This window comes from Xyrauchen texanus, chromosome 23, assembly GCF_025860055.1.
Source record: "Xyrauchen texanus isolate HMW12.3.18 chromosome 23, RBS_HiC_50CHRs, whole genome shotgun sequence".
Lineage (NCBI taxonomy): Eukaryota > Metazoa > Chordata > Actinopteri > Cypriniformes > Catostomidae > Xyrauchen > Xyrauchen texanus.
The window spans coordinates 29,601,789-29,623,585 of record NC_068298.1 but is presented as its reverse complement, the minus strand read 5'-3'; the positions used below and the strand labels follow the sequence as shown (position 1 = coordinate 29,623,585).

The following is a 21,797-nucleotide window of genomic DNA, read 5'->3' as shown; positions in this document are numbered from 1 at the left end:
AAAGGGAATTATGGGGCGGAGATAATTTGCCAGGACAAGTGGGGTGAGGCATACACACATTGTCTGGTACCCTAAAAGTGTCAGTCAGAAAGTTGTTTATTTTATGTTCATCTTAATACAATACACAATACAGAACTGCACAACATGTCCCTTCTGCAAGATGTTTAGCTAAGAGAACATTAATTTGTCACTTTATTCTGAGACATTCAAGCATTTGTGGTCTGTCTATGGACACTTACAGACTTCTAAATCAGTCAGCTACATTTGAGGCATACAAATGAATAAAAGAAAAGCAGCAAGCATACATTTCAAATGATAATAATGGTAAACACATCAACCTAATAGTAATGTTTCTTACAATATGAGTGATTAGATTTGGTTAAATGATATTTAATATACAAATGATTAAATGATAAAGCATAAGCAAAATTGATAAAACATAAGCAAGAAAATATATATACGTATGTATTTTTTCTGCTTCATCAAATACATACATATTTTTTACAATTTAAACACACTTTTAGCATGAGCTCCTCTAACTGAATAGCTTACAAACACAAACCACAAATCCATGGTTCCTCTTTTGGTGGCAGATTAATTTCGAGGCACTGGACATGAAACCACCTCTGGCATAATTCACATTGAACCTGGAAGAAAAATAGGACATTGTTAGATTTATTCAGAAACTGTTGTAATTATGAAATGTATTTGTGAAAACTCATTTTCTCTTCAATTTCTTTTCACTTTCAACAAATAGGCAATAATGACATAAAGAATACCCAGGTGAAGAGCTCCTCTGTTTGGTCCTTTTGGCCTTTTTTTTTTCTTAGTGTCTTTTTGTCCACATACAGAGCAATACTCATCTCTCGACACTGCAATTGTGATAATGTAGATAATTATACTCCATCACTCTGTCTCTGGAAATAAACTGTTCCTTCAAAATAGTTTGCCAATACCTGATGCCTGCAAAATTGTTTTGGCAACATTTTTCCTGATGTGGCACATCTCCTCTTTGCTGGGTATTATGTTGATGCTCTCAGGAATTTTTGGAAAGTGTTCCACCACCTGCTTGGCCATCTAGAAGGAGAGCGGAGAACATTACTAGTCTCATATGGGAAAATGTGAGAACAGTGTTTATGTAAAGTAGTTTTCCCTCCATTTACCTGCATCACAAAGACACCACAGCTGAAAGCATCCTCCTGGAACGAATGGTGTATTGTCCCAGGCTTCCACATAGTGTCCACCCAGTCTTTTCTTCCATGCTGGTTTCCTCTCTTCCTGAAATATTCCCTGTTGTAGGAAAAATACAGTGTGTGGGGTTGTGGTGGTCTTCAGCAACATCCATATGCTAATATTCCAATATTAGTGTTGTAGATCGAAAAAGGTTACAGATTTTTTATACAACATAACGTACACACATTTTTTGCATGCTTGTGTGGCAAGTTTCATTTCATCACTACCACGTTGAGGGTCAAGTATGAAAATGGTGTTAGTTGTAGCATGTAAATACTAAATATATCCATCCATCCATCCATCCATCTTCAACCGCTTATCCGAAGTCGGGTCGCGGGGGCAGCTGCTCCAGCAGGGGGCCCCAAACTTCCCTATCCCGAGCCACATTAACCAGCTCTGACTGGGGGACCCCGAGGCGTTCCCAGGCCAGGGTGGAGATGTAATCTCTCCACCTAGTCCTGGGTCTTCCCCGAGGCCTCCTCCCAGCTGGACGTGCCTGAAACACCTCCCTAGGGAGGCGGCCAGGGGGCATCCTTACCAGATGCCCAAACCACCTCAACTGACTCCTTTCAACGCAAAGGAGCAGCGGCTCTACTCCGAGCTCCTCACGGATGACTGAGCTCCTCACCCTATCTCTAAGGGAGAAGCCCGCCACCCTTCTGAGGAAGCCCATTTCGGCCGCTTGTACTCGCGACCTAGTTCTTTCGGTCATGACCCAACCTTCATGACCATAGGTGAGGGTAGGAACAAAAATTGACCGGTAGATCGAGAGCTTTGCCTTTCGGCTCAGCTCTCTTTTCGTGACAACGGTGCGATAGAGCGAGTGCAATACCGCCCCCGCTGCCCCGATTCTCCGGCCAACCTCCCGCTCCATTGTCCCCTCACTCGTGAACAAGACCCCGAGGTACTTGAACTCCTTCACCTCATTCCTACCTGGAGTACGCACTCCATCGGTTTCCTGCTGATACTAAATATAAAAAAAAAAATAATAATTAGTCATTCAATTAAATGTCTGTGAAAAGGTCAAACATTTATGTATGGGTGTATCAATGTTTATCTGTAATAGTCATACAACACAATAATTGTATTTTTTACTTATAATATATTTTTACTCACCACAAACCTCCAGTGCACGTGTCTGATATTTACAACAGAGATGACCCCATCATATTGCTCAAAGTTGAACTATATATCAGAAATGTAAATAAACGTATTTGTGTACTGTAAAATACATGTACATATAAAAATGCAGAATCATAAGTAGTTGCACTCATTTTTTTCAAACCTTGTCGTTTGACCTGGTCTTCTGGGCCATTTAAAATGACACCTGTGGTGTAATGGCTTAGCTGGTAGATATTTGCACCCTTTGCATTAAGTACAGCTCTTAAATAGCACTCGATCGTCTGGGGAAAAAAAAGATAAATCATTGCAATTATTAAATTTATTTAAATTAGTACGTACATTGAGAAAAAAACATTTAGTATCTGGCATTTACTTTTTCTTAGGTACAACATTTTTTATAGTTTATAAATGTATATATAGTACAATTTTGTATTTACTAGATATTTTTGTTATGATATGTGTACCTCTCCAAATAACCAGTCATGCGGCTTCAGTGTTAGGAACTCCTCGTGATGTAACAGGAACTCCAGATTCTGATCGTCAGACTTCACAATGGCTACAACCAGTTCATTGTGCGGTTTTGTCCATAACATGTCAATCTGTGAATGTTACACACTTCATATAGTCAATAATAAGTTAGCTGAATATATGCAATAAATAGTTTCATTTGTTGTACTAACTTAATTACCTCTTCCTCTACAGGGAGTGCCTCTGCAGCAAGCTGCATTGGCTCAGGACTTGACTGTTTGTGGCTTTTTGGCTTATCTTTGTGGATCCTTCTTTTCTTTTTTTGTGGAACAGGCATTCTCTGAGGAACAGAAAAGAATTTGGATTTCGTGTTTGGGAAACGTTCTTCCTTCTTCTTCATCCAAGTTTCTTGACACTGATCAAGGTTCAGAGGTGGCTCAGGCTGGAGCAACAGCTTTTGAGGAAGGTTATGCAGAATGATGTGCTCTGTATATCTTGTTTGCAGAGACTGATGCGTTTTTCTTATGAAGATTCCTGGTTTGACATTTTGTTCTTTATGCATTATGGAATGTTTGACAATTCCAAACCACCTTTCTATGTGACAATTGGTATCTCTTGTTTTTGGTAGTGTCAATGTTGTCACCAAATCCTGTTCACAAGATTCATACCTACCGGTAGTCAGGTCTCCCAACAGCAAGCCACTCCAAAAATGGCAAGGTAGGTATCAAAGAGGACAGTGAGGATGCCCGGACAAAAGTATGGGTTGTCCTCTTTGGCCAAACATGTCTCATCACCTTCCTCTTCTTCCTTCACCTCTTTCATGATCTGCTGGAAGAAAGCAGTGAATGGTGATCTGCCAGTGATGGTCATTGCATGTCTTCTCTCTTTATTTTCACACATTTCCCAGTCTTCAGATTGGGAAGTTTCTTCCAGTGTATCCTCTTTGGATCTTGAAATGACACTCTCCAAAACACACAGACTTTCTTTGACAAGGTTTGTGTTTTGTGGGGTTGTGAGCAGGCCACAAAATGCATGGAACACAATTCTTAATTCAGTGATGTTGTTGGCATTTTGGAGTCTTGCGAAAGCATACGTGGCAAAGTCTCTCAGTCCTTTGTCATCTGTTTGCCTAGAGATTGCCTGTCTGACAGCTTTCAAAATGTGTGCAGAGCAAATGTGCAAGACAGTATATGACTTCAATTCATCCCATGATGTTTTCCCAATGCAGAACTTGTATGCTCTGTCGAGGTAAGAGCTGATGTGCTCTTTGTTGAAAGCAAGCATTACACTTTGTATTAAAGCCCAGCTGTAATCAGTCTCGACCTGGTGAACATTTATTTGTGTGTATTTTGACAAATGCAATGTAAATTGCATGAGCCAGAATGTGATTGGTGGTATTGAGTGATTGTTGGAGAGCATTTCACTGATGGGAAGAGGTGGAGCATCTCTAGCGTTCCCTGGAAGAACGAGTGCATAGTACAGCACACGCTTCGGCTGTTCCGGTATTTTTGACACAACTCCTCCAGCGGCATCAAGATAGAGGGACACAGGAGACTTACTTCGCAAATGATGCACAAGAATGCTGATGCTAAGCTCGGTGTACGAATGAACAATGAACGGATTCATACTGAAAAGCTGTACGTAGCTTGGTACCGTGAAGTATTTTGTGTCACATTCCTTGAGCAATGTCTGCATTAAGTATATTTCCATCATGACATTGGAGTGAATGGACTCCTTTTTCCTCATTTCTGAGCCTATAACTTTCAACACTTTTTTATTGAGAGATTCCGTCATGTTCCCAGCCAGGAGCTGCTTGTTTGGTGTTGATTGTAGTGCGCTGTAAAAATACTGACTGGGTCCATGCGTTAGGGCCTTTGCTATTTTCCCTCTTTTTAGTTTGGTTGCTGGCCTAGCCTTTTTCTCTGAAAGTTTGTGGTGTATATCTCCAGTTTGTTGGACTAACATTTTCACATCACATTTTCCCAGTGCAGCAGGATTATTTTGCATTGAAGTTGAAAATGTGCAGACTGCCTTTATATGTAAATATGGAAGGTTTTTTTTTCTGCTCCAGGGAGTCTTGGCATGTTGATATTTAAATGAGAGAGTACAACATGGATTTTGTTCTTTAAAGCTGTCATACACATGGTCTGTCCAAGGTGGTCTTAATTTTGAGGACCATATTCGTGGCTTGATCCCATTCCACATTTTTCTTTTCATAGAGATAACAAATTGTTTTGGTACCTCTGGACATTGTCTCTGAACATTTACTCCAGGCTCTCCTTCCTGTACCTTAGTGGGCTCAGGTGTACTCTTTAGACCCTCCGAGTCAGTATCTGGCTCTTGGTAAATAGGTTGTGAGTCGAAGTCTGTCTCTCTTTTCAAAATCTCTGTGTCAAACTGGGTTTCCACATCTGCCACTTCTGTATCTGTGGTAGATCACTTTAATCAATTAATACATTTTTCCAATACAATAAATGTTTTGTTATGTGCAAATTTTACCAATCATTTCATTTATAAATGGAAAATGACTGAAAAAATATTTTATTATGAATAAAGAAAATATTAGGAATGAATAAATATATGCACCGAAATAAAAATGTTGGTCCTTAAAAAACAAACAACCAAAAAAACAAATATATATATATATAGTTCTTAATTTCTTATTTTCAATAATTTTTTAGAATATATTATTATATAAATAATAATATTTATATAATAATATATTATATAAATATAACAGCAGAATTTCGACCCCTTGCCAAATTATTACCCCCTCATTGAAGTCAGTACCTGATTGCCTAATCCTAACCCTAACCACTCCCCATAACTAATCCTAAACGTACCAATAGAGGGTAATAATTTGGCGGGGGTTGAAATTTGGCACAACACATGTTTTTCGCACGCTGGAAACGGCGCTGTCCATGGTTCAGAATTTCATACATTATCCTGTATTCCAGAATCCACTTCTTCAGGACTTCATAACAAAAACTTAACTTGAATCATTACAATAAGGGTGTTGCTTATTTATAACATTGAAAATATGATTAATCTAAAGTATCTGAATTTCTTACAAGGAATCTGAATTGTGTTGTACAAGGAACAGCAGTTATAATACATACTTTTACCTAATACATTGATCAAAGTTAATTGAGTAGAGTGATCAATAGGAACATGCTATAACCTCTGGAACATGAAAAAAGGTGAAAATAGAATAATTTCTTCAGAATAATATGATTGTAATATACTTACAGTAAGGTAGGTATTGGCAGTATTCAACATGTAGTAAGTCAGTCTGATCACTAGGAAAGCACTACAACCATTGGAATATCCATCCATCCATCCATCCATCGTCAACCGCTTATCCTGTGTACAGGGTCGCGGGGGGCTGGAGCCTATCCCAGCTAACATTGGGCGAAAGGCGGGGGACACCCTGGACAGGTCGCCAGTCCATCGCAGACCATTGGAATATAAATGTAAAAAAACACTATAGGGGAATTGCAGTTTATTACATAAACATATGTAACAAACACATGTAATAATGTTTATTACATAAATATATTTGATAATAGTACAGTAAGGGAGTTATTGTGAAAATTTCACCTGTAGTAAGTCAGTCTGATCACTAGGAAAGCACTACAGCCATTGGAACAGGAAAAAATACTTTAGGGGAATTACAGTAATTTTCTATTGAACTTATTAGTTTATTGTACATACAGTAAGGGAGTTATTGTCAAAATTTCACCTGTAGTAAGTCAGTATGGTCACTAAAGCACTACAGCCATTGGAATATAAATATAAAAAAACACTATAGGGGAATTACAGTTTATTACATAAACATATGTAATAAACACATGTAATAATGTTTATTACATAAATATATTTGATAATTGTACAGTAAGGGAGTTATTTTGAAAATTTCACCTGTAGTAAGTCAGTCTGATCACTAGGAAAGCACTACAGCCATTGGAACAGGAAAACATTATTTGATAATTGTACTGTTTGGGGGGGTACAGTTGTAAGACCCAGGACCAGATAATAATATGATGAAAGAAGACCAGGAGTCGTGAAATTCAATCAAATAAGTACAATTTTACTGAAGAATATTTTGCAGTTAAATTGGTAAAGCCAGCGTCAAAGTCATGAGGAGGTCGCAAGCCAACTCTACCTTACAAACAAATCTCACACAATTATACCTTTTCCCAGGACTTGCATTACATAATCGTTTACTTCTGATTGGCTAAGACAACATAAAGTCTAAACAATAATACATTTTTGATAGATAAGTGGGTATATCGCCGTTAATCAGAATATTTGTCGTCCATTTCCGAGATTTAAGTCCGTGGTGACCTTCTTCCAGGGTCCGAGAATGTTTTAGGCTATATCACAAAGTTCAGAACCTGCAAAGAATATCAAACGCACACACACACAGAACACTGACAAACAACAGTTCTCTTCGAGGCTGAAGAAGGCCTGAGCTCATTATCAGAAGAGCAGTCCACCTTAACAGGCTGATAAAACATTTCACTCCAGGAAAGCAGGAAAGATAATATGCCCCTTTACTCCACTCCCTAAAGAAATACACATGAGATGTTCACTTAATGAAAATAAGGTGAAATTATGTATAAATTGACCCTCAAACTTATACAAGTCAACTAAGACAGATATATAGATGCAGATATATGGATATTGTTGTGAAATATGCAATTATTGTATTCTAATCATGGCTTTTGGTATATGAAGTATTTATGGGTCATAGTAAACCACAATTGTAACAAATAAAAAGTGGTTTTATAATGAAAGGTACCATAAGTAGTTGTTAAACAATTTATTAAGAAAGTGTTTACTGTAAAACACTTGTATTAATAATCATTGTAACCATATATTGAGAAAATAGTTTATTAAGAAAAACACCTCAACTTGTTTTATAAAGATTTTTATTATGAAGCTGGTTTATTAAGGAAAACACTGTAACTTGTTTTATAAATATTCTTATTATGAAAATGGTTTATAAAGAAAAACATACCACACTGAATGTTGTAAGCATTTATTAAGCAGATGATGGTGGCAGAGTAGAGAGGAGTTGAAAATGTATTAGAAAGAGCTTTGCAAAAGAAAGGAGAAAAATGCCATCATTACCGTCTATGTGTTGCGGACGAGATACAGAAGATACAGCGATGATGGAAAGGTCCAGAAAAAGAGGACAAAGAGACAAAGAGTTTTATATGCAAAAGTCCTAAGGGGTCTTCCAGAAATAATGACAGTTCAAGAATTTGTGTTTGACCAATTGACTGTAAAAGACTGAATGTATGCAGAGGGAGTTTCCAGGAGGGGATTTCTGAACATGTCAAAAAGTTGATGGACTTTAAAAAGGACTGTAAAGGAATGTCCAGCCAGAGGCAGATTCACCAAGGACGTCTCCGGTGTTAGATACCTTGCCATTGCACCTCATGAAGTTAAAAGCTTGTAAATTATTTGGTTTTGATTTACTTACAATATAACTAATATATATGCAATACATGAGTACAGAGTCTCTCTCGCCGCTCTCTGAATCCCAAGACAATTATCATCAAAAGGCCCCTTGCATGTGAACACAACCCAAGGGCACACACTGGAATGCACCTAAAAGAAAATGAATACAGAAATGATTAGGATACATACTTGATTGTTGAATTTTTAATAAGAATAAAGTAATCATTCAAAAGGATATATATAAAAAGGATATATATAATTAAATTGAAGAGACAGGGGATTCTGACCCCAACACTTCAGTACGTACAGTAAGGGAGTTATTGTGAAAATTTCACCTGTAAAGTCAGTGTGGTCAATAGGAAAGCACTACAGCCTTTGGAACAGGAAAAAATACTTTAGGGGAATTACAGTAATTTTTTTTTATTAATATTTGTATACTGAACGTACAGTAAGGGAGATACTGTCAAAATTCCACCTGTAGTAAGTCAGTCTGGTCAGTAGGAACATACTACAACCTTTGGAACATGAAAAAATCCCTTTGGTGAATTACTGTAACTTTTACATAAAACATTTTTGCATACTGTATGTACAATAGCCTACACAAAAGTACACTAAAGCAGTCTAGGTGAATACGCAGCAAATATCAAACCTGAAACTATTTTTACCCTGGTTGGGTTTTTTTTTTTAAACTTGACTATGTTCATGGTGCTGTCCACGTAGGCTATGTGGTCCTGAAGGTCCTACATGATCAAGTCTGCAAGTTTATATTCAGCCAGCATATTTGCGGAGTTCCGCGTTCAATATCTCATGAGCTGAATATTGTTACTACACAAATAACATTGTTTTAATATTTTAATCTCCTCAAAACGAGCTTTTCTTCGGGTTTGCACTTTGCAGATGGTCCCTTCTTAGCAGCCTGCGCAGAGAGATCAATGTATTTTGTTCAGTGCGAAGGAAAGATCGTTTTGAGGAAATTTATGTTGTAGCTTCTGGTGTTTTATCTGTAGTTATATGTGATAGGTGTTGTGTGTAGCAACAACGTTTAGTTCACGAGTTATTGAACGCGGAAGTCCGCGAATGTGCAATATAAAACCAACTTTACCTAAGTCAGTGGTTGTAGGTTGCCAGATTGTGGTCATGGCAACTGGACCACCTTGGAATAATATATTGATGTGATTATTCATATAACGTGGTTTGGGCCATACAAATTACGGGAGTTTTTTTTGGGAGAAATAACAAAACGGGAGACTCCCGGGAAAAACGGGAGTGTTGACAGGTATGCAAGCCATTCCTGAAGCAGTGCTCAGTTTTACAACTGATATTTGGACATCTAACGTAAGTTGAGCGTATTGGACGCTTCAGTTTTTCAGATCTTTGGGATTGTTTTGTTAGACGAGTAATAAAGAGAAAAATGTCCATTTATAAAAATAGTGGAAAATGACATCTGTTATATAAAGCAACTCATTTGCAGTTAATTGTTATTTCTACCTCTTTCTAGTCACAGAGCACTTTATTTTGAGAGTTGTTTAAGTGAGAGAAGATCCTGTAACTTAGTGCAGTTTGGGGGAAATTGTAATGTTTAATAATTTATTTTATTATGAAAATAAAATTTAGCATTGAAGCAAGGTAGATTTTGTTTGTATATGTGGTCAATAATAGTTCTTAGAAAGAAAATCGGAAAAAAAATCGGTATCGGCAGGTCACACTTGCAAAAAATCGGAAATCGAAATCGGCCAAGAAAATTGCAATCGGTGCATCTCTACTTTGTACCAATCACGTTTTCCCCCAATTGTTTTTTATGTTTTGCCCATATGTCAGGTAAAATGCAGAAATGTCTAGCAGAGGAGGTGACATTTCTGCAAGGTTTACCTACGCAATTTGTTCAAGAAGTGTTTAAGGCAAATATCAAGTTATATTGAAATGAGCAACAGTTATAGTGCATGTCCCTCCTTCAGAAGTCTGTTTCTCATCACCGAAACATTGAGTATCTCCACCGCAACAGGCCTTCAATTGTTGCGGTGAATGATAATAGTGTTGCGGAGGAAGAGCGACCTTAAACATTCTCGCTAACTGTGGAAGGTAAATGAGGGTTAGCTAAACGTTCCCTCTCTTTTTATATTTAGACCATAATGGGGTATATAGTAATCAAAAAATTAAAACGGCAACATTTTTTAAAACTTCACAAACTCATGTTTCAGTAATGAGAACTAAAAAGTTGTGTAGGTACTATGACAAACAAAATTTTAACTTTTATTTGGAGAGAAAAAATAAGAACTGCTTACCTGGTAGCCATCTTGAGTGTCACAGTCAATTATGTCCCTTCCAACAAAATTTCTTGAAAATGTTAGTTCCTTGAGGACTTACACAATGATTGAAAATTGTTGCGGAGGATGAGAAAATTGGTCTTGGACACATTTATATTCCTTATTATTGTCACTACATTTACCAATGATCAACAAATACCACATGTTTCTTTACTGTAAATGTTTATAGTATAACATGCACTGAAGCTTTTTATTTTTTATATTTTTTAATTATAAATATTTCCATCTCAAAGAACACAAATCCAGTCATGGACACGTTGCGGTAATGAAAAATTTCCCCTTAAATGTGGAAAAAACAACAAAATTGGTATTTATGATGTCATTTGAAATCATGTGCAAAATAGTACATGAAGAGATGTTTATAACTGTATCCTTCTTATTTTGATAGCATTTACTTTTATCATCAAAATGTTTCATGACACCTCATATGTCTAATTTCGCGAGAATCACCCAACTGCCCCTGGCATGCACTAGCAGGCATTCATTTGGCCCGACAGTGGAAATGCGGCTACTGACACTTAGTGGCCTGGATGCTGCATCATTCAAACACAGTAGTTTTCAGTTACCAATGCCGTTGTAGCAATTAACTATGCACAGTAACAGATCATTAATTTAATCCATTAATTAAAGTGTCCAATAAAAGGGCAGTTTCTGATATTAAAGGGAAAGTTCACCCAAAAATTTTAATTCTCTCATCATTTACGCTCACTCATGCCATCCCAGACGTGTCACTTTCTTTCTTCTGTAGAACACAAATTAAGATTTTTAGTAGAATTTCTCAGCTCTTTTGGTCTATACAATATTAAGTAAACGGGTGACAAAATTTTTAAGCTCCAAAATTCACATAAATAAGCATAAAAGTAATCCAATAACACTCCAGGGGTTAAATCCATGTCTTCAGAAGACATAGGTGCAGATCAATATTTAAGTCAATTTTTACTAAATAAATTACCTCCCTGCTCAGTCAGTCTGCAATTTCACTCTCACATTCTTCTTCTGTTTTTGGTTATTTACATTCTTCATGCATATCGCCCTCTAGAGGGCTGGAAGAAGAATTTATACCAATAAAGGTCTTAAATATGTATCTGTTTTCTCATCCACACCTATCATATCACTTCTGAAGATGTATATTTAACCACTGGAGTCATATGGTGTACTTATGTGCTTCCTTTATGTAATTTTTGGATTTTCAAAATGTTGGCACCCATTCACTAGCATTGTAAATGCTAGACCTACAGAGCTGAAATACTCTTCTAAATCATAATTTATGTTTTGCAGAAGACAGAAAGTCATACACATCTGGGATGCGTGATGGTGATTACATGATGAGAGAATTTTTGTTTTTGGATGAACTATCCCTTTAAAGGGTAACTAAACCCCTGCTCAGAGTCTGACTCCACCCACTAGCAATATTTGAAAAATGCTCGAAAAGTGGGCAGACCCCAGCGGGGATAGAGGGGACGAACCGAGGGCGGGGCTGAGCTTTGGGGGCGTGCACCTGAGACTCGTAGTGACAGATTAATTGACAGCTGCTGTCAGACTCTAAAATGGAGAGTGACTGGAGTGACGCAAGTTTGCCACGGAGCGGTCTTTTGAAGTCGAGGACCTTTCTCCCCCACCTTCACCTGAAGTGGAGGAGGGTGAATTGTCTGTGGACACAGGGCCGGAGCCATATCAATTCGAGCCGCTGGCTCAAACTGCGGTTTTAACTCCCTGTTGAGCATCCGAGTGCGCATTCACCTTCACTCACGTGCAGGAAAAACAAACAAAACGCTGTTCAGTGATGTTTATCCTTTTAGCAGGATTTTTATTTAGCAAGCTTCACTTGAACATAACATCAGTTAGCTGTTCTCTCAACTTAGAAGAATGTGACGTAAAGCGTAACGTCATCATGTACAAAACCACATACCTCCAAATAAAACTATACAGGTAGTCAATACCGTAATACAATGTACCGTAATACAATAAACGTATACAATGCAATACGTTTAACACTCCCGCATCACGAACGCGCATTTGTCGACCCCAGAGGATTAACTTTAGCCTAACCATAAATTGTGATTCAAATATATATGATCACTCACCTCAAGACGCCGCTGCGGTGGTGGAGTCCATGCAGGAGGAGCAGCGTTTGGCACTGCGTCGTTTTTCAGCGCGAGCTGTTTGGAGAAGCCCATTTCCACCTCCATTGCGTTGGAGAAGCAATCCCGCGTAAAATGCAGTTTGCACACTCCTCCAGCTCTAGGCGGGAACTCGCGGTCTTCCAGAACAAGGACGTGCAACCCCTGGCGCCTAATTTCCAAGTCTGCTGGAAAGCTATACAGTCCAGCAGTGCTGTTGCAACCAGCAACACTACACCTACGTACCATCCTGACCACTGTACTAAATACAGATAATCTACGCTAACTTGAAGCTATCCTAACTGACGCAATACTATGCTACTAACTAACTATGCTTCTAACAATACTACACTAACAAATATGCTAATTAACTACCTAGGCTACACGAAATAATCTAAATAACTATATAAATGCTATGCTAAATAGATGCTAAAATACTCTATCCTGATCGTTTTCAATACTCGCAGTTCCAACTCCTGACTCGCTACAGTGGTTTTGACGAAACAAGATGGTTTTTATACTGCCATGAGCGTGGTAGCTCATACCAAGGGCGTGGTGAGCTGGAACCTGCTTATGTCAGCTGTCACCGCTTATGTCACGAAGTACCGCAAACAGCCAATAGGAAAATTCAACTGCAGTAGCCACCGTTCAACCTGAAGAGGGCAGCACTCAGACGTTTTTACACCATATATTGTAGAATTAAAACACTTTATACATAAATGTCAAAACAATTACTTGAATCAATGACCAGTACTAATAAAGCCCCATTCTTACAGATCATTAACTAAAAAAAGTTGGTTTAGGGTTTAGTTGCCCTTTAAGCGAATAGTATTCAGATGGTCCTGTGATGTTAACATACCTGACGCCCCGTATTTACAATATACTTACAACAATGTCTATGCCTCACACTAGTACTATCCATCATAGTTGTGGTTTGAGTAAAAATAACATCAGAGGTTAAATTAGCAATCTGATCAGTGTAGGGTTGCCACCCGTCCCTTAAAATACGGAATCGTCCCGTATTTGAGAATAAAATAGCGCGGGGTTTGTCCCGTATTTTCGGAGTTGTCTTCAATGCAGCATCTCATGCACATCATCCCACCGGCATTCTGTGAAGACTCGTCCTATTCTGCCCCTGATTGGGTAATACTCGCTGCCATCGTTGGATTGATTGGTTTGTTTCAGGTTCACGGCCAATCAGAGTCAGAGGAGGGCGGGTCTCTTGGCAGAGAGTCGATTTGAAAGAATGGCGGAGGCTGCTCCAGATACCCCCCCCCCCCATGCTAGAGGTCAAACAAGTCAAAGCACCCTCTCACAGTTCTTCATACCTCAATCATCTCCTGAGGCAGATAGTGTAATGACAGTTTTTTAATCACCTCAATAATTTTCTGATTGATTACATTAGATTTCATAGACTGCCTATTTATTAAGAAATAATGTTAAAAATGTTAATGAATCATGTTATGGTATGATTTATTGGTAACACTTTACAATAAGGTTCATTTATTAAACATTAGTTAATGTATTAATAACTAACATGAACTAACAATGAGTAAGTAATACATTTGTTACAGTATTTATTAATCTTTGTTAATGTTAGTTAATAGAAATAAAGCTGTTCATTGTTTGTTCATGTTAGTTCACAGTGCATTAACTAATATTAACAAGATTTTAATAAAGTATTATTAAATGTGGAAATTAACATGAACAAAGATGAACAATTGCTGTATAAGTGCAGTTCATTATTAGTTAATGTTAATTAATGTAGTTAACTAATTAACCTTATTGTAAAGTGTTACTGATTTGTTTATTACGGTTAAGGCGTACAGTCAGACACATAAGCATTATTTTAATAACAGATAAGAGAGATATATTTAATAATAAAAATATAGTGCCTATGTGAAGCAAATAAACAACTTAACTAATTTAAATGATTGCATTCTTCAATAGGCTACTGTAGAATTAAAAATAGACTATATAAAATAGATTAACTTACCAATAATAATAAAAAAATTGTGTTTTACATGAATTTAGAAATGTTTGTAGATCGGTTATTTATTATGTGGTTTCACTGTTTGGATGGTGTTACTGTCTGCAAACAATGACAAATATTTTATCCAAAATCTGTGTTCACGCCACCTTATACAATTACTAAAGTTCAATAGCAATTTCTCATCCTACTCCTCTCTAGGTTACAGCAGCGGAGTTAACGCAGGTGTACCACACGGTTAAACACAACCTCAGCTATAACAGTGCTGACTGTGGACACAAGCTTAACCAAAAGATTCTGCATGACTCCAAAATCATAAAGAAAATGTCCATCGGGAGAACTAAGGCAGAAGCAATGATCTGTTAATTTAATAAGTTAGTAAATATGGTTCACATCTCACAAGTTCCTCCAAATGCCTATTTTTTGTGGTTTCACTTGCAAACTTTGTTGGCCTATGTTTGTTATCGTCATAGCTGTGTATTCAGCTATGACGATATGACTTGAGTTGTGATATAGAGAGTCTGAGTGCATCTGTTCACTCTGATTTCAATAGCAGATATCTTTTTATAATGCCCATGTATCAATCTTAATATTTTTATGAAAACATGTTTTAAGTTGCGATTTACCACCACTGGCACGTCATCGGACCTGTGGTCAACCAATATTTTAATATAAGTTTTGATCTGGTTTTATCAGGAAGATACCTAGCTTCAGATATTAATATCTGGGACAAAAAAAAATAATAAATGATAAACTTAACGCACATGAAAATGAACAAATTATTTCCTGGAGAAAATGATTGCATATCTTGTACTTGGTCTTCGAAGGAACAATTTCCTTTCTTAATTTAACATTATAATCAAACACACATAAGCCATTTGACACTGTGTTGATTTGGACAATAACTCTGCTCAACTACAGAGGGCGATACATACGGCTAAACGTAAAATTCCCTAAGACGAGAGAATGAACATGAGCTTCCGCTGTGTCCTCCATCGTTCATTGAAACGGAGCCGCAATTTTTACAGAGTTGCTAAAACTTGTTTTCCTCTATGTTTGCCGTTTGTATTAGTTATTTGGACGTAAATAAAATATTGTGAATGGAGTATTTGTCTTAAGCACATAAACGATGTCTGCCATGTTCGAGGGGAATGTCTTGCCAAACGTGCAGACGTCTCACTGCCACACTCTAAACAATTACAGGTGAGCGACAACAAAATCATTACACAATTTTCGCAATTACTTTCACGCCAATGCTTCAATTTAGGGAAGACATTTTAGTTCGTATTTAGATGAATCTGAAAGGAGCATTATAACGCGTTCGTCCTTTAGGATGAGTACATTTGGTCATTCTGATTCTTTGCTAATATATATTAGTATTGCTATAGAAACACATGAAGAGATATTTTAACAAAGTCAACCCTGAATCAGAGTTTTTATTGAAAATACATTTTAAAAAACGTACATTTGTTTTTAATTGAATCACTGATTAACTAACTAACTAGTCATGCTATAGCCTACAGGTGTTGTCAGGTTTACTCCAGTATGCCATAAATGTTTATTCTCAGCATAAATTGCTGTGGAAAGTGTATATCCTTTTTACATGGCAAATATTGTATAGCCTAGCTGCTCTGTAATTTCTAGCGTGTTTGCTTTATTGACTTTTTAGATTTAAAAAGAAAAAATACTGGCTCTGTAAATAGCTTTACATTGGCTATGTAAACAATATACAAACATCCAAGATTTTGGATTAGAATTTATTGTCAGGGAAAGTGTGTATTGTAAATACTGTAATGTTTGTAATTTTTTTTAAAGTTCACTTTTGGGTGACAAGGATAGTCTGTGTATTCACTCAATTGATATGTGATCATAAATGTTTTATGAAATACGTTTACATTTATGCATTTGGCAGATGCTTTTATCCAAAGCGACTTACAGTGCACTTATTACAGGGACAATTCCCACAGATCAACCTGGAGTTAAGTGTCTTGCTCAAGGACACAATGGTGGTGGCCGTGGGGATTGAACCAGCGACCTTCTGATTAACAGTTATGTGATTTAGCCCACTACGCCACCACCACTCCGTAAATGATACAAGAAATTATAATAGTATACTATAATTAAACTAGAAAAATAAATGTGGTTTATTTCATGCTATTGTCTATACACAAAAGTTCATAAGCTTTTTATTTAAATCAGAATGTGTAAGTCTTCTGTTCTACGTACACCAACTGTACTTTTTGTCTCCTATCAGCCCTCAAGAGCTGGCTTTAGAAGTCAAGGCTTTCATCAGTGGTGTTGACCAGACAAAGGGACGCAAACTCAGTGTTCGAGATCATGCCCGCTGCGCAGTGCGCCTCCTCCGAACCGTCCCAGCATGCCGCGGAGCCGTCTTGGAGCACTTAAGAGGAGTGTATGATGAATATGTAGCATCTTTTTTACAAGATCTGGAGGCAGAAGGTGAAAATTTAGGTAACAGTACAAGTGGAGGAGGCAACACAAGCTTATCCAATCTAGAGGATGTTATTAAAGAGGTCCATGCTGTCCTCTCAGAATTTATCTCACTTAGCCCTAAAGCCTGGGCTCCACTTGTGTCCACATGGGCCGTGAACCTTCTTGGTCAGCTTAGCAGCAAGCATGCAGGACGAAGGGCAGCACCTCACTCCTCCAGCCTTAATGAGCTGCTGCAGCTATGGATGTCATGTGCAGCCACTCGCTCACTTATGGAGTGCTACTCTCAGTGTCTAGCAGCCTTGTTGGCGTGGTGCCCTGATGCATGTGTGGATGCATTGCTGGACACCTCCGTCCAGCACTCCCCCCATTTTGACTGGGTTGTTGCCCATATTGGTTCAGCTTTCCCTGGAACTATCATCAGCAGGGTGCTGGCTTGTGGCCTCAAAGACTTTTATGCACATGGCTGTTCCTCCACAGAGAGGCTAAACCAACAGCAGGCAACAGACAAGAGCAGTAGGGTTCCCAAAATCAGCTCAGTGGTTGGTATTCTCGGGCATTTGGCCTCCAGGCATTCTGACAGCATTAAGAAAGAGCTTCTCAGGATGTTTCAGGATAGTCTGTCTCCTCCACCACAAAATGTACCTCCACATTCATCTGGGGCAGGTGGGTGGGAGAGCTCCCTTCATCTCCGGCGAGCCACTGTGCCCTTCCTGCTTCAGCTGGCTGCTCTTTCCCCAACTCTCCTGGGTGCTGTTTCTGCTGAGCTGGTGGAATTTCTCCAACCACCTGTCCTCGTTCAACTCCAGGCTCTGTTTCAGGCCTTGCCCCGGGAGGAGCTTGAGAACATGTTGGGTCTTGCAGTGCATCTCATTAGCCAAAGTCCTGCAGGTGGATCAAGGGTGCTAAAGTTCCTTGCTGACACTGCCACACCATCTTCTGTGATCATATTAGGCCCTACACCCTCCCCACACGATACTGTTCGAGAATCCTGTGACCGCTTGCTCCAAATGCTGCTTCTACATCTTCACAAGCTTGTGCACAACCGGCCTGAGGGTGACGAACCCTACCTACACTCCTCCTCTGCCTCTGGTTCTGGTTCAGCAATGCCTCGAGTGATTCCATTTCTAGAGGAGCTCCAAGGATACATAGATGAACTGTGTGCTGAAACTCTCCGTCTTGAGCGGAAGAGGCACCTTTGGTTGCATCAACTCCTGTGTCTGTTATCTGTGTATGGTGGCCCAAATGTGGCCATCGAAGTTTTGTGTCAGCTCTTCACCCAATCCCGGAACCCAGAGGAGCTTGCTCTGGCCACACAACTGTACACCCCACTCTCCACTTTTCTTTCTGGGTTGCTACCATCAACAGTAGCTCGCTGTGTTGCTCAGATACACACCCAGAACCTCAACAAAAGAGAGTTAGCTCAGCTCCTGAACAACTTGGCTACACCGGTACAGAGTCAAGTGGAGGATTGCAAAAATGGAGGAGCTGCAGCAAGCAGTTCAGCTCAGTCATCTATGTCTATGCAAGTCAGAGTTGCTGTTTCCAACCACCTACATGATTTCTGCCCATTGCTTCTCCATGGTGACACTATGGTTTCCAGGGCTGCTGTCCGTCTACTGTCGTGTAGCCAAATTCCCAGAGCTTGCTCTCCAGCTCATCTGTTGGTGATGAGTAGAGCGGCAGTGTCACATTTCTTTATGTCTCTTCGGCAGCGAGGTGACAGCCTTAAGGTAGGATGTCAGGTAGCGGATGAGGCAGTGGGCTACTCCACGCAACTTTTGTCACATCTGGCAGCCTACTCTCCCTTGACACTGAAAGCTGTGCTGCAACAATTGGTAGAGGGAGCGCTACACAAAGGAAATAGAGATTTGTTTGGAGGTCTGCAGGATAGTCCAGGTGATGAGACCACACATCGCCCAACCTTGTCCCAGACTTAGGCGTCTCACTTCTGGACATCAACTGCAAATTTGGCACCTCTGTTAACTTCTCTGGCAGTGTGTGGTCTGTATTCCATGCTGGAGTGATTGGAAAGGGTTTGAAACCTCCTCACATGGCCTCACAACCTGACCCAGACACAGTAAATCAGAATATGCAGTCATTACTTGCAGTCACTGTTCAGTGCTGTAGTTCAGGTGGAGGATGCACCACTAGCAATACTAGAAATGGCTCTGCTGTGGGTGCTGGTAATGGCCGCTACCCTCATGGAAGTGAACCTCTCATTTCAGATGGTCTTCCCCCAATTAATGCTGAAGCTGCAAAGGTAATTGCTGTAACCTTGGTGGAAAACATCTGCCCAGATGTAGCAAATGGAGAACTGTCATGGCCTCCAGAGGAACATGCCAAAACTACAGTTGAGCGAGACATACACATTCGTCGTTGCTTTGAAGGAAACCCTGTGCTGTTTCATCTCCTTTGCATAGTTGCGGCTGGACGTCCAGCTCTATGCTACTGCTCTGTTGTTCTGCGGGGCCTACTGTCCACCTTACTGGCTCACTGGGAAGCATCGAGGGAACCATCAGTGTTGGACTCTCCCTGGCACCTTCAGGCCTCTTGTTTGCTTGTATCATGTATGGGTCAAGGACAGCTTCTTCCCCCAATTTTAAGTAACATTCAAGAGGTCTTCCCTCACATCTCTCCTTTCGAAGTCAGACTGCTGCTGTTGGATGTATGGGAGTACATGCAGGGAAACAGCCCTATGCCACAGAAGTTTACATTCTGTGCCGACCAAGGACTTTTCTTTCGGGACTTTTCACAGGATGATGTTGCATGCTATACAACACCCATCCACAGTGTTCTCCATAAGAACATTGACCGTCTGGGACACCTTTGCTGGAGGTTTCAAGTATAACTACAGTTAAGTGTTATGGGGAGTGCGGTTACAAACTACAAATTTCTACATGGTATTAATTGGTAACTAAAGCAGTACATAGATGTTAATTTGACATTTTAAGAGAAATGTTAAAATGTGCAAAAATACAAATTTTAAGGACGATGTAATCGAGATATGTTTGATGAATTTCTTTTCAGCCAGCTCTTTTTTCGTAATAGGAAACCTTTATATTGTCAAGCCAAAACTTCTGTAGATTTTTTGTTATTATTATTAAGCACTGATTTTTTTTATACTGTAGGAGTGAAAGACAATTGAATTCCTTTTCTATTTGCTTTTTGTCTTTGTGTTGAATGCAAAATAGTAAAGATCTCAAATATAAGAAATATGCCTCTTCCTTTGTTTCATATTTCTGTTTATATATATATATATATATTTCTGTTTATTCATATTTAGTTATATGAATAAATATCACCTAGAACAAATTAGGCCAGTGAATAAAATTTGATGCAGTGTATGTTTACATTTAAAGGTGCACTCAGTAATTAAAAAAAAATAAATAAATGTGGCGGTCATCTTAGACATTTGATGTGTTCAGGCCATGTTGGAATTACTGTAATTATGGGAGATTCTACTCTGAGCTGATCATATCCTCGGACTGAGGAATTATTATGTCCTATGGCAATGCTAATCAAGCCAAAACTGATCACTGTGTTGCTTTGTTGTTGATCAAAGCAAATTATTTAATCACTTCATTAATTCATATCTATGTTATTGCAAAATGTGCTCATAGCCAACACTTTCTATAATTAAGACTATAGCGAGTTAAGACTTCTGTAAGACATCTTATTAAGAATACATTTTATTGCTTTTTACATATCACAACAGTCAAGTTGGAGCTTTCATAAATGTCAGAGTTTATCATTTGAAATTGAGTTTTAAGAACACATGAATGCTTTGTCGGAATCTTGTAATTACGGTAATTCCAACGTGATGTGAACATTACACTGATGCCTAAGGGCTTGGGTGCAGCTCCATTCAAACGTAAAAATACACATTCAGCCATTAATAAATTATGACCAGTTAATAACCATAAGTGTCCAATACCAGGGCGATTACTGAGATTAATGCTGCATTCCATTCCAACTCGAAAAGATAGAATTGCCAACTTCCTACTAAAAAAACGCCTTTTTGAAGTCGGACTTCCAATTTGGAAACTTGCGAGGAAATCTCCAAATCTGATTTCACCAAAATTTAGGTGCATGACATCACGCAAACATGTCGGCACCATGATAAATGTTCAAATTTAGTGATAGACATTATCCCAGATAGTACACATCTCTGAGATGTCTTGTTTTAGATCTTTTCATATGGAAAGCATATAGCACTCTAATTAACATTCTAAATCATAAATGTTTCGAAGACATCTGCAGAATGTCTCAACATTCTTCAGAGAGTAAACATCTTATAGACATACTGCAGATGAGCAAACATAAAAAAATATGTCTTCCAGATGTAAACACATACATCAAATTGAGATGTGCATGTGCTATCAGGGTAACACATGGTAAATTATAATATATTTTAATCATCGTACACCTGTAGTGCAAATGCTGGCCTTGCAGCATTGTTTATCATTTGGGTTGCTAGGAGATGTATCTGGTGACATGTCAAACATGTGCTAAGCTGGGAGCATTGCAGTTTTGTTGAGTTACACTCATCAATGATCTGGCATGCGTTTAAGGTTTCATATCAGAGATATCTAGTAGGAATATCCCACATCTGACTTT

The 21,797-nt window shown here is 38.7% G+C and overlaps 1 protein-coding gene across 1 annotated transcript; it reads left to right on the top strand.

Annotated features, from left to right (window-relative positions):
• Positions 1-15,722: 15,722 nt before the first annotated feature.
• LOC127617160 (integrator complex subunit 5-like) lies at positions 15,723-20,299 on the top strand. The gene is given in 3 exon segments (XM_052089074.1): positions 15,723-15,929; positions 16,981-19,088; positions 19,091-20,299. Coding segments are annotated over 3 exon segments (3,120 nt in total). The 5' UTR covers positions 15,723-15,855; the 3' UTR covers positions 20,029-20,299.
• The last annotated feature ends 1,498 nt before the right edge of the window (positions 20,300-21,797 follow it).